This window comes from Puntigrus tetrazona, chromosome 20 (assembly GCF_018831695.1).
Source record: "Puntigrus tetrazona isolate hp1 chromosome 20, ASM1883169v1, whole genome shotgun sequence".
In the NCBI taxonomy this organism is placed as follows: Eukaryota; Metazoa; Chordata; class Actinopteri; order Cypriniformes; family Cyprinidae; genus Puntigrus; species Puntigrus tetrazona.
This window is the reverse complement of record NC_056718.1, coordinates 25,165,116-25,177,615: the sequence shown is the minus strand read 5'-3', so window position 1 is coordinate 25,177,615 and position 12,500 is coordinate 25,165,116. Positions and strand designations below refer to the sequence as shown.

At 39.5% G+C, this 12,500-nt stretch overlaps 2 protein-coding genes across 4 annotated transcripts in view; one reads left to right on the top strand and one right to left on the bottom strand.

Annotated features, from left to right (window-relative positions):
• LOC122325043 (nuclear receptor coactivator 7) overlaps window positions 1-8,498 on the top strand; it is a 20,403-nt gene extending 11,905 nt beyond the window's left edge. For 2 of the 3 annotated variants that reach the window (XM_043219872.1, XM_043219874.1), the window contains 8 exons: window positions 1,131-1,798; window positions 3,093-3,264; window positions 3,465-3,612; window positions 3,694-3,816; window positions 4,866-5,018; window positions 5,097-5,192; window positions 6,377-6,450; window positions 7,317-8,498. In XM_043219872.1, coding sequence (XP_043075807.1) covers window positions 1,131-1,798; window positions 3,093-3,264; window positions 3,465-3,612; window positions 3,694-3,816; window positions 4,866-5,018; window positions 5,097-5,192; window positions 6,377-6,450; window positions 7,317-7,452 — 1,570 coding nt within the window. In that variant the 3' untranslated portion in view covers window positions 7,453-8,498. The remainder of the gene's footprint in view (window positions 1-1,130; window positions 1,799-3,092; window positions 3,265-3,464; window positions 3,613-3,693; window positions 3,817-4,865; window positions 5,019-5,096; window positions 5,193-6,376; window positions 6,451-7,316) is intronic. The other variant, XM_043219873.1, reaches the window with a different exon arrangement.
• Window positions 8,499-9,194: 696 nt separating this feature from the next.
• irf4l (interferon regulatory factor 4 like) overlaps window positions 9,195-12,500 on the bottom strand; it is a 4,441-nt gene continuing 1,135 nt past the window's right edge. Inside the window, exons 3-8 of the mRNA XM_043218728.1 lie at window positions 12,446-12,500; window positions 12,222-12,327; window positions 11,936-12,037; window positions 10,212-10,544; window positions 9,811-9,917; window positions 9,195-9,727 (exon numbers count right to left, since the gene is read on the bottom strand). The exon at window positions 12,446-12,500 is cut by the window's right edge and continues 31 nt beyond it. Of these exons, the coding sequence (XP_043074663.1) occupies window positions 9,572-9,727; window positions 9,811-9,917; window positions 10,212-10,544; window positions 11,936-12,037; window positions 12,222-12,327; window positions 12,446-12,500 (859 nt within the window). The 3' untranslated portion in view covers window positions 9,195-9,571. The remainder of the gene's footprint in view (window positions 9,728-9,810; window positions 9,918-10,211; window positions 10,545-11,935; window positions 12,038-12,221; window positions 12,328-12,445) is intronic.

The window sequence follows — 12,500 nt, the reverse complement described above, 5'->3', positions numbered from 1 at the left end:
ACTTTTATTATGTAATGCATGAGCAGGCAGATCCTTTGTTGTTGTTGTTGTTGTTGTTTTTTGTGGCACAGTTCTGTATTTGGTTCAGTAAATATTTTACAGGTGCATGGTTAAAATTAAATTAAAGTTTTTGGCAATTTAGCATAGTAAAATATTAATAAAAATCCAGCTGCTTTTTGTTTGTTAAAATGAAATGTATTCATTTACTTTTTTTATTTAATATAATTTATTTTTTTACTAGGTTATTTAACTTTTATTGTATTTATTTATTTTAATGTATTTAATTTATTTTTTAAATGTATTATATTAAAAAAAATAATTATTTAATATTTGTTTTATTATATTTTTTTTATTTTGTTTACATAATTTTATTTAATTTGATTTTACTTATTGGTCTTATTTTGTAATTTCTATTTATTTTAAATAATTTCCTGTATCTATTTTTATTTTTATAAAATAGTTATATTTGTGTTTTATAAAATGCATCTATTTATTGTCCCAGCCCAAATTTTTACTCATTACAGCAAATAATTTTGATATCATTAATTTTGTTGTAACATATTTTAGTTGATATTTTTTTATACCATATAATAATTTATGTATTTAAGTTATGAAAATCTAATTAAATTGCATTTATAAAATGCATTATTTTATTTTTTTTTTTTTTTTTTTTTTTTTTTTTTACTTCACCTTGCGTATTAATTAAACCATTTATTTATTTTTTTGAGCAATGTAAAGTATGTATGTGTGTGTGTGTGTGTGTGTATGTATATATATATATATATATATATATATATATATATATATATTATATACATTTATGTACAGTGTGATAGTAGTACATTGCAAGCATTTATTCACCGTCAATACATTTTTCTTGTTCATTCTCACTATATTATTAATGGAAATCACCTGAAAAAATCCCCCACTTTCACTTTTTTTTTCCCTTCCATTCCATCTTGGTTCAGCTTTAACTCCCAAGTGTTTGCGTTTCGTCACATTTTTAAGTTTTGTCATGTTTCTGTTTTGTTCAGTCGAGTCCTGAGTTTGTTCATTTTCGGATGTTTTGTTTGTTTTTCTCTTTATTTTCCCCATCTCCACCCTCATGATGATGATGATGATGATGGTAGTGATGAAGCCCAGGATCTCTGTCCGTTATACAGGCCGGGCGAGTGGGAGGAGCTTCCCTCCGAGCGGGATCTTAACCCCTTCAGCCGTTACGAGGCTCTCGGAGCGCCCCACCGCCCGATCGTGTTGGACGATATCGAGGCGGCCGTCTCGGAGATATCAGAGTGCCAGATCGCCGACAAATCTCCGTCGGACGAAGGCTTTACTGAACTGGAGCTCCTACAGAGCGACTCGAACACTACCGGCTCCGGCCCGGGGCAAAGAAAGACGGCGACGGACAAGTCCGCGACGTCCTTCCGCGCCGAGGAAGACGAGGACGAAGGCCTTCACAACCGCTCCACAGACGACAACGCAGATCCGAGCAGGCCGGACGAAGCCGCGGTGCATGATGGGAAGGAAGCTGCCGCGGGAGTGAAGGAAGAAACCAGAACGGGGCGGGAGGCGTTCGTAAATGGAGTCTCGGCGATCGAGGCGTCGGCGGGCGACCAAAAAGCAAAGGCGACCCCGGAGGACTCTGGGAAGTGTAGTAGCTCGCCTGGACCAAACCTGGAGGATGATAACAGGGGACCGGACTCGAGCGTGGCGCTTTCCGAAGCCGAGCTGCGCAGACGGGCCAGCGAGGCCGAGATGAAGTCATGGCTGCTGAAAAGAATGCAGAGACCGATCGAAGGTAAGAACGCTTGATTGACAGCAGAGACCGGCCAATCACAGCAAAGCACTGTTTTAAGCGTTTACTAAGCTGCCTTGCTTCTCTTGTCTACATAGAGCTTTTATTTATTTTTTTTTGCTTTTATTTCAATTTTTGTTGATCATTGCTTTTATTTTAAATCATTTTTTAATGTTTAAAGTTGTTTTTAAGTTTTGTTTCGGTTAGTAATTTTGACTTGCATCGGTTAGTTGCCATTATAACGCAACCAGAACTGTATTTTATAAGGTTTCATATTCTTTATTTAGCTTTATTTATATTTTCAATTTGATCTTACTTAAACTTATTATACAGTATTTCAGTTATTTTAATTTTATTTATTTTAAGATTTATTATTTAAAAATGAATTGTTTTTATATATATATATATATATATATATATATATATTTTTTTTTTTTTTATATTACATTTTCAGTAATAAATCTTAAATAATAAGATAATAGATAATAATAATATATCCTGTAATACCTATATATTTTTTCCACAAATACTTTTTACAATAAATTAAAAAATATATAAAATGTACAATATTTATATATATATATATATATATATATATATATATATATATATATATATATATATATATATATATATATATATATTTATATTATTATTATTATTATTATTATTATTATTATTATTTTAATAATATAAACCCTTTTTGGAAGCTTATATTTTACATTGACTTATGTCCTATAGAAAAACTATCTATAGCACATGTGAATAAAAATAAGTTATGAATCGAGCCTAAATGTAGTCTACTGCAAGAATGTTTTTTTTTTTTGGCCCTTAAATATTCTTTGAAAATTCTTTGAATTCGTTGCAGCATGTATGTGCCATGTATTTATCTAAATATATTCTGGCCATAAAAAAATATGCTTTTTTTTCCCCCCTGTATGGCTAATAATAACTTAAATGCAAGATGACAGGAAGCTCCACCCTTAAATGACGTCAGTTTGCTGCAAAACAAAAAAAGCATTTGCAGTGCATTCTGGGATTGCCCTCCACTGAAAGCAAGGTGTCAAACACACAGTCGTTCTTCCTTTCGGAGCAGCTTATGTCTTGAAAGCGTCTGATTTCTTAAAACGCTCTCTTTGTAGACGTATGCTTCTGTCCCTTGTGCACTTAACGACCGGCGTCCCCTAAATAGTGCAGAACGGTTTCCGAATGTTTTTAGCAGTTGTTTCTCTCGATCCTTGCGACTAATGAGGCCAGGATGAGGATGTTCAGAGCTGCTGTCTGATCTGGTTCACAGATATGCTGCTGTCCAATGAAGAGAAGAGCAAAGCTCCGCCCATGTTCCTCTGCTTTAAGGTGGGGAAGCCAATGAGGAAGTCCTTCGCCGCTGGTCGGACGTCTAGCCCCGCCCACTCGTACATTGGCAGAGGGCGGCAGCCAGAATATTGGTTTGCTGTTCCTCAAGAGAGGTACGAGTCTTTTCTAATAGGGATGTTCATTTCAGTTATTTCGTTAACTGATTATTAACATGCTTTAGTAATATTTTACTTAACGTGGCCTCTTGAGAAAATTTTAATCATTTTAATTGAGTTTTTTAGCCATTTTGACGGCCCTTCCCTGCAGCAGCCATTTTGAAATGTTTTGATAAATTGCTGTCGTCTCTCCGAAGAGTGGACCACCTGTACTCGTTCTTCATCCAGTGGTCTCCGGACACTTATGGGAAAGACGCTCAGGAGCAGGGCTTCGTGGTCGTGGAGAAAGACGAGCTCACCATGATCGACAACTTCTTCAGCGACCCGGTTCCTCGGAGCTGGGAGGTGAGGAACGTGCAACTCTCGTGAGGAGCACCTAAAAGAATACCGCAAACATTGGCTTGGTTTGTTTCCTTTTGCCGTCAGATTATCACGATTAATGAGGCCAAGAGACGCCAGAGCTTCAGCTTCGAGGACGAGGAGCCGCTGGATCTTCTTCCTGTGCTGATGGACCCCAGCGCTCTTCTGGAAGACACGCACATTGAGAAGGTCTGCATCGTTTGCTACTTTACTCAAGTAAATTGTCTCCAGTAGAACAGTAAAGAAGTCGCTGCCCTTGGCGATTGGTCAATGGCTACCGTTTTTTGAGAATTAAAAGGAACACAAAAAATACCAGTGTTTCCTGGTGATCAGTCTGTGCAAGATTACTTACAACGTTATTACCTGTGATCCAGAGCCTCAGGCAAAGAGTCAAATATGATTCTTTCCTGCACACTGGTTCTTTCGAAACAACCTTCATTTTGGCTCATTTCCAGTTGAAGTGAGACTGTCAGGCGTCTGAAAGTGAGTCTTGATTGAGTAACTAGATTTGCTCACACTGACTCGAAACGATTCAGTCCGATTAGGTGAACTGATTCAGGCGATTCTGTCCGATTAGGTGAACTGATTCAGGCGATTCAGTCCGATTAGGTGAACTGATTCAGACGATTCAGTCCGATTAGGTGAACTGATTCAGACGATTCAGGCCGATTAGGTGAACTGATTCAGTCCGATTAGGTGAACTGATTCAGTCCGATTAGGTGAACTGATTCAGTCCGATTAGGTGAACTGATTCAGGCGATTCAGTCCGATTTGGTGAACTGATTCAGTCCGATTAGGTGAACTGATTCAGTCCGATTAGGTGAACTGATTCAGACGATTCAGTCCGATTAGGTGAACCGATTCAGCTGGCTCACTAAAAAGAATCAGTTCAAAATAATGATTTATTGCCTGAGCTTGCAGAGTCTAGGTAGTAAGTTTTTTTGCACACAGTGATAATTTTGCTTCATAAAATATAAATATATTAATATAAATATAAGCCACGGCTGTTAATTTGCTATTGTAATTCACTGTAGTCAAAATTAGCATTTTATGAATCACCAAGGACCATGATTTCAGCTGAAAAATGTGTTTACTATTATACTGGCCTGACGGTGAATGAACATCAAATTTTTATTTTGGGGTTAACTATCCGTTTAACTATTTAAAGGTCTTTCTTTGAGATTGGGATTTTCTAAAACTGTGATCCTGGTGATTTAGTATGATTCTTTCTCCTGCAGTTGTCCACTCGTTTGCCGGCCCGTGTTCAGGGTTATCCGTGGCGTCTGGTCTACAGTACGGTGGTACATGGAACCAGCCTGAAGACCCTCTACAGGAACCTGATGGAGCTGGACTGCCCTGTGCTGATGGTCATTAAAGACATGGACAACCAGGTACATGCACTACGGTGACTGCTGTTGGAAATGGCTGGTGTTACCATGTTAAAAAAAACTCATCATTCTCTCCTGCAGATTTTCGGAGCCTTTTGCACTCACCCTTTCCGACTGAGTGAGCACTATTATGGGACAGGAGAGACCTTCCTCTACAGCTTCTGCCCAGAGATCAAGGTGCGATTCTGATCTACATAATCTTTAGGAAACAAACGCCCTAGAAACTTCTCAGCAAACGCTAAATGTTGCCTTATCAGTAGCTCTCAGACATCTTAGCAACTGCTTAACATTGTCCTATTGGTAACCAATCGAAACGCTTTTGCAGCTGCCAACAATCACCCATAACATGGTGCTGACTCAGGGCATCTTGGAACTGTTTGAAACATCATTGGAACATGGAACCAGTTAGACCAGGTACATGAACATTGGCAAACTGCAACTTGGCAACCGGAATGAACATCTTGAGCTGATTGCCAATGTTCAATCAGAACATGTTAAAATTAGAGAGCATTTCGCACAGATTTAACAACCACTCTCCTGTGCCAGATTTTGCATCCACCATATAACCACCCGAGCACCTAGAAACCACTTAGAACATTGGCAACCACACTTCTTATTCCAGAATTTGTCAGCTGCTTGCTAAGGTCTCAGAACACCTTTGCATTGCCAGGCAACCACTTAGACACCTTAGCAACTGCCCAGCAACATCCTAGAAACCACTTAGAACATTGGCAACCACACAGTCTTAACAACCGTTTTGAATATGTCAGTAACTCTGAGTGTCCTGTCAGCCAATCAGAACACCGCTGCACTGACTGCCCAGCAACACCCTGGAAACCACTTAGACATTGGCAAATACATAGTCTTAACAACTGTTTTGAATATGGCAACATGCCATTGTCTTGTCAACTAATCAGACTTTGCAGGAGAAACCTTAGCTGCAACACTCTAGAAACCAGACATTGGCAAACACACAATCTTAACTTCTGCCCAGAGAGATCAAGGTGCGATTCTGATCTACAACACCTAGAAACCTCTTAGGACAATTTTAACAACCAATCGCTCTGTCACTTCTGCAACCAGAGACACCTTAGCAAACAAATAGACAGCCACTTAGAATATCTCAGCAGCTGCCTATTAACAACCTATCAATTGATTAGAGAGCCAAAGTAACCATTAAGTAATTCCCTAGCAACCATTTGAAAATGGTAGCAACCATCAAATCACGCTTAAATATTGAATCAATCAATAGGTCCCTGGCAAAAATATCATCACACTGGTCTAAAATCTATCACACTGCATTTGAACGTGAGTGCTGTGAAAAATCACAGTGTGTTGTAAATGACTCTCACTGTCTTCAGGTTTACCGCTGGACGGGTGAAAACTCTTACTTTGTGAAAGGAAACACGGATTCCCTTCAGATCGGTGGAGGAGGGTGAGTTCACTGTGACTGATTACTTAATCAGACTCCAAAAATAAAAATCTTGTAAATATGTTAGATTAAATTAATAAATAATTAATAATTAATTAAATAATATATATATATATAAAATATAATATAAATAAAATGTGTGTGTGTATATATATATATATATATATATATATATATATATATATATATATATATATATATATATATATATTTATTATTTTACATATATACCCTAAGATTTGAGAGAAAACAAATCATTCAGTAATCAAGTATCACATTTGGTTCTCTTAAATTGTTTAAGTCATATGGCATGCAGGTAAACTAATAAAATAAATTAATTTATTTTATTGATGTTATTTTAAAATGATTAATTTAATGAAATGTATGTTCCCATGACAACGAACGCAGCACGGTGCGCGTCAACAGATGCCGCTGTTTTAATCTCAGAAATGTCCTTTTATTGTTGTTAGCATAACTGTTGCAAATAAACATGCGTTTTATATCTATTTATTCGTTTTTATATATATTCGCAAATTAGGTTTATCAAATTTTATTGCCGAATTTGATGTAATGAGGAAGTTGCATGAAGTGCATCTCAAACGACTAAATGATGACATTCATTACGTCTGATTTGAACCAAATACACAACAAGATGCTTCGCGCAGCGCAAAAGTAACGTAACTCATTACTTTCCATAAAAAGTAACCAAGTAATGTGATTAGTTACTTTTTCAGGAAGTAACGCAATATTGTAACGCATTACTTTTAAAGGAAGATCCCCAACATTTGCGTCTCTGAATTTGGGATCAGTAACCGATTACGGCTAGTTAGCTGTGCGGCGCATTTAACTCTCACCTGTCCGTCTCTCAGGGGTCGCCTGGGCCTGTGGCTGGACGCCGACCTCTACCACGGCACCACGTCCAAATGCTCCACCTTCAACAACCTGCCACTGTCCTCCAAACAGGACTTCACCGTCCAGAACCTGGAGGTGTGGGCCTTCGAATGAGCGCCCGCGCCGTGCTAACATCCACACGCTAACGTCCCCGCGCCACGCTCACGGCATGATGACACGAAGTCTACCTGACGCTTCATCCCGTGCTAATGGTTTTACGTGGTTTCTCCTGGTCTCAGCGCGGAGAGAGAGAGAGAGAGAGAAGTTCATGGCACAGCTATCCCAGCATGCAATACGTTCTCCTGCTGAAATGTAACCGATATATAAACACACATATATACGTGTATGTGAACCGCGGGGACTGTGCACGATCTTCGGGAAGCGTTCGAAGCCGGTGGCCAAATCTGTCGCTTTGAGGCCAGTAGCTTAAATCGTATTTTTTTTTTTGTTTACATTGTGGCAAAATGATGATGTATTTTCACGTACAATAAGGCCAAGAAGTCCACAGATTGGTTTTGTTGACCAAAGCATTTTATTTGTTTCTTTTTCTATTTGAGTGTTGTTTTTATATATATATATATATATATATATATATATATATATATATATATATATATATATATATATATATATATATATATATATATATATAATATAGGATGTGACACAGTTCTTTGTGATGATTGTTTTGCCGTTTTTGTGATATTTTAGGGACCTTTTCTAATTCGTTCTAAAGGGAAGCACTTGAAATCGTGCCAGTATTACTCGTGAACACTATGGTAGTCGCACGCCTGATTTCATTAGCCAAGTCGAATCAGGTTCACCACTTCACTGTGGGTTTGTGTATGCAATCACCGACCGATGTCACTTCCTGTCATGCGATGATTCCCGGTGCCGTCCGTCACCGCCGTGGAGGGCACCTCTCTTTGGACGCGTGTCCGCTCATTTCACTACTAGACGGCGTCTGTGGGCATTAACTAACCGCGTCCGTCCCTAAAAGCGCATTCACGGCCCATTAGTGGAAAGAGAAACGTTTACAAGTGTTTCAAAGTGTCTCTGATTTCAAACACTGTCCGGTTGTGTGTGGTAACCAGTGAATGTCGTATTTATTGTGTATTTCTGTGTTTGAAAGTGAACCAAATAAATGCAATAAACGAAAAGGTGAGGACTCGCGTTTCATTGATTGAATGTATATTTAATGTGAATATCTGTCAAATAGAAATACTTATAAAAGCGTTTATAAACCTTGCTTTGAAATACGGTTGAGTATTGCTTGCAAAATAGTAGTTCCTGAAATACTGTATATAGCTTCACATCATTTTTTTTTTTGGTAGATCTCGTTTACAGTAAATATAGTGCAATATTGAGTAGATGCTTTATTCCGACCGTATACATTCGTTTTAAACCGATTTTGTCCCTGAGATGCTCTTTTTCACAGTTTTACAATATAAAAACAGTACAAGCAAAGTGACGTCTAAAAATAGAAAGCACAGAAATAAGTTATTAAAATAATATATTTCTTACAAAATATCGGTTTGTCATAATTTGTATGTAATTATATGTCCACTTTAAATGTTGATTACTGTGTGTGTGTATTTATGGATATATATATATATATATATATATATATATATATATATATATATATATATATATATATATATATATATATATATATAGAGAGAGAGAGAGAGAGAGATATGAATATATATATATATATATATATATATATATATATATATATGCACTCAACATTTGAAGTTAAAGTAGTCATAAAACAAGAACAAGTATTGTTTTTGGATTTAGGGAAAATTTAAAGAAAGGTTTTGATCCACTTCAAACGTTGAGACTATATATATATATATATATATATATATATATATAATGTGTATATATGTGTGTGTGTGTGTGTTCTATATATTTCCTTATATTTATAAAAATATATATATATATTATTTAAACTAATTGACTGATTTTAAACTCTGTATTAATGCATACATTTTCTGTGTTATTATTATACATATTTCCTTATCAAATATACTTATAAAATAAGTTTTGCCCTTTTTTTTTTTTTTTTTTTTTAAGTTTGCTCGTTTGATTTTCACGCTCTGTATTAATGCATTATGTTGCTACGTGGCTCGGCAACCGTACACAGCCTCCATACACCGAGATGGGGCTGCTCCGTTATCAACTGCATTTTAAAAGCCGGGTGTCTTCACGTCGTCTTTCGGGGTCACTCTTGCATGAAGCTGCCGTGCGTCTGAGGACAGTCTGGGTGGGCGGGGTAAACCTGCTCAGGGGTCAGAGGTGAAAGTTCGTGGCTCCTCATGTAGCTGATGCCGCTCTGCTGGAGGAGGAGCAGCAGCTGACGGGCAAACAGCGGCTCCACCTGCAGGACGAGAGCGGTGCAGCCACATTTAGTCACACGGCGCGACCGCGTGAGAGAGCGCGTGGAGAGGTCAAGGTCATTACCTGGACCGTCAGGGGTCCCTTGTCTACGGAGGGGTCACAGCACTCGAAAAACAGCTGCACGTGGAAACGCGGGGGAGGGCGAGCATGCAGGAAGTAACCCTGGAGCTCTGCAGGAACCAACGCATTAAAACGTAAAGGTCACAAGCTTTAGTTCATCACTGGAACACTAATTAGGATATTTTCAATAAACCTTAAAGGCGCTGCATTCAATTATATCTTTAGACTTAAGGTTCAATATTCAATATTGATTTTAGAACTACTCAGATGAGTAACTAATTCAATCACCAGACAATGTGCAGTAATGCCTTACTTTGCTTTTTAGGGTGAGTAATTGAATTACAGTAATTCTGGGGTGCAGTGACCCTTTAACTATTAAAATGCAGTATGGTGGCCGTTCTAACCTGTCAGGAAGAGCTGTGTGTCCAGTAGTTTGCTGGTCTGCTCTCGCTCCAGTTTGCAGAGTTTGGCGCTCAGGTTAGCGTGCGGCCCGTCGCAGTAGACCCTGCACTGGCAGAAGCGGCGGGCGTACAGGCCGTCGGGCGTCATCCAGAGCAGGACGCCCCCCTCCAGCGCTCCTCTCTCGGCCGGAGGGAGAGGAACCAGCTCCGAGCCGCCCGGCCCGCTGCAGCTCCAGTTATCGTCGCGCAGAGCCAGTCGACAGCCCTCGGAGCTGGTGACGGTGACGTCTGTGACCGGAGTCTCTCCGCTGAACACCGTCACCTGCAGGCGGCCGTCTGGAAGAGTCACGGGCGCTGCTCAGTGTCCGGGCTGTTGCTAGGAGCCTGGTAGCTAGGCGGCTGCTGGACCGCTGCTACTATGCAGTTGCTAAGATGTTGGTTTGTAGGCAGTTGCTAGGCTGTTGCTAGGTGTTCATTGAGACACGTTCAGAGTGGTTGCTGGGCATTTGTAGGCTGTTGCTAGGCAGTTTAAAAGATGTTCTAAGTGGTTGTTGATTGTTGCTAGGCTGTTGCTAAGTAGTTTCTCGGGCGTTTGTAGGTTGTTGCTAGACTGTTGCTAGGTGTTTATTTTAGACGTGCTCAGTGTGGTTGCTGGGCATTTCTAGGCTGTTGCTAGGCAGTTTCTAAGATGTTCTAAGTGGTTACTGAGGCATTTGTTGACTGTTGCTAGGCTGTTGCTACGTTTTCTCTAAGTAGCTACTTGGGCTTTTGTAGGTTGTTGCTAGGCAGTTGCTACGCGTTCCTTAAGTAATTGCTGGAGCATGTGTTGGTTGTTGCTAGACTGTTGCTATGCAGTTTATAAGTTGTTCTAAGTAGCTTCTGGGGCATTTTTGGTTGTTGCTAGATTGTTGCTAGGCAATTGTTGTGTTTTTTCTAAGTGATTACTGGGGTATTTGTATGTTGTTGCTAGACTGTTGCTAGGCAGTTGCTATGTTTTCTCTAAGTAGTTACTTGGGCTTTTGTAGGTTGTTGCTAGGCAGTTGCTATGTGTTCCTTAAGTAATTGCTGGAGCATGTGTTGGTTGTTGCTAGACTGCAGCTATACAGTTTATAAGATGTTCTAAGTAGTTTCTGGGGCATTTTGATTGTTGAAGCTTGTTGCTAGTCAATTGCTGTGTTTTCTCTAAATGGTTACTGGGGCTTTTGTAGGTTGTTGCTAAGCAGTTGCTATGTGTTCCTTAAGTGATTGTTGGGGCATTTGTTGGTTGCCGCTAGACTATTGCTAGGTAGTTGCTATGCTTTCTCTAAGTGACTACTGGGGAATTTGTTGGTTGTTACTAGGCTGTTGCTAGGCAGTTTTTGTTTTCTAAGTACTTTCTGGGGGATTTGTTGGTTACTGCTAAACCATTGCTAGTTTTGCTATGTGTTTGCTAGGATGTTCTAAGGGGCCGTTCATACAAAATGCATTTTTCTATTCCAATGCACTTCTTTTACACAGTTTTCACACATTAGATGGACATGTGTGACCGTTATGTTTGCATCTCGTGTTTTCTAAGTAGTTACCAGGGCATTTGTAAGTACTTGTTAGGCTGTTGCTAAGAGCAGGGTTGTTTGTACTAAGGTGACACTGGGCTGTTGCGAGGCAGTTGCTAAGGTGTTTTGAGTGGTTGTCGGCGGTGCTAAGAATGGTTGCTAGGGTGTTGCTAAAGAGTTCATCTTTGTGTGTACCTGACAGTGCCATGGCCTCGGCTGATCTCATGCTGGTGTCCAGAGCAAATGAAGAGGGAGCCAAGTCAGTACAGCTGTAGAAAGAGCCACTTATCTGGTAACCTACACACACACACACACACACACACACACACACACACACACACACACACACACACACACACACACAGACACACACACACACAGACACAGACACACACACACACACACACACACACACACACACTGTAACGCAAATGCCTCAATATATTTTTTAAGTGACGGCAGAGAGAGAGGGGGTTAATACCGGCGTCCCAGCGTGAGTTCTGGCTGAAGTGTACGTCAGACAGTGAGTTTTGCTCATACAGGAAGTCCCTCCAGCTCCTGTCAGCAGCAGACAGGAAGTTACACACCTGTACAGAAAACGGACACAGAGACCGATCACTACCCTACCCTGTTTCATTTTCATGGCCAGATGTGACTTTAGAGTTTAGTAATAAATTGCAATAAGCTGATTTAGGATAGAGTTACCTGGCTCTCCACCGGTTCATATGAAGGATAAAACGGATAGTTATGGTGACCCGAG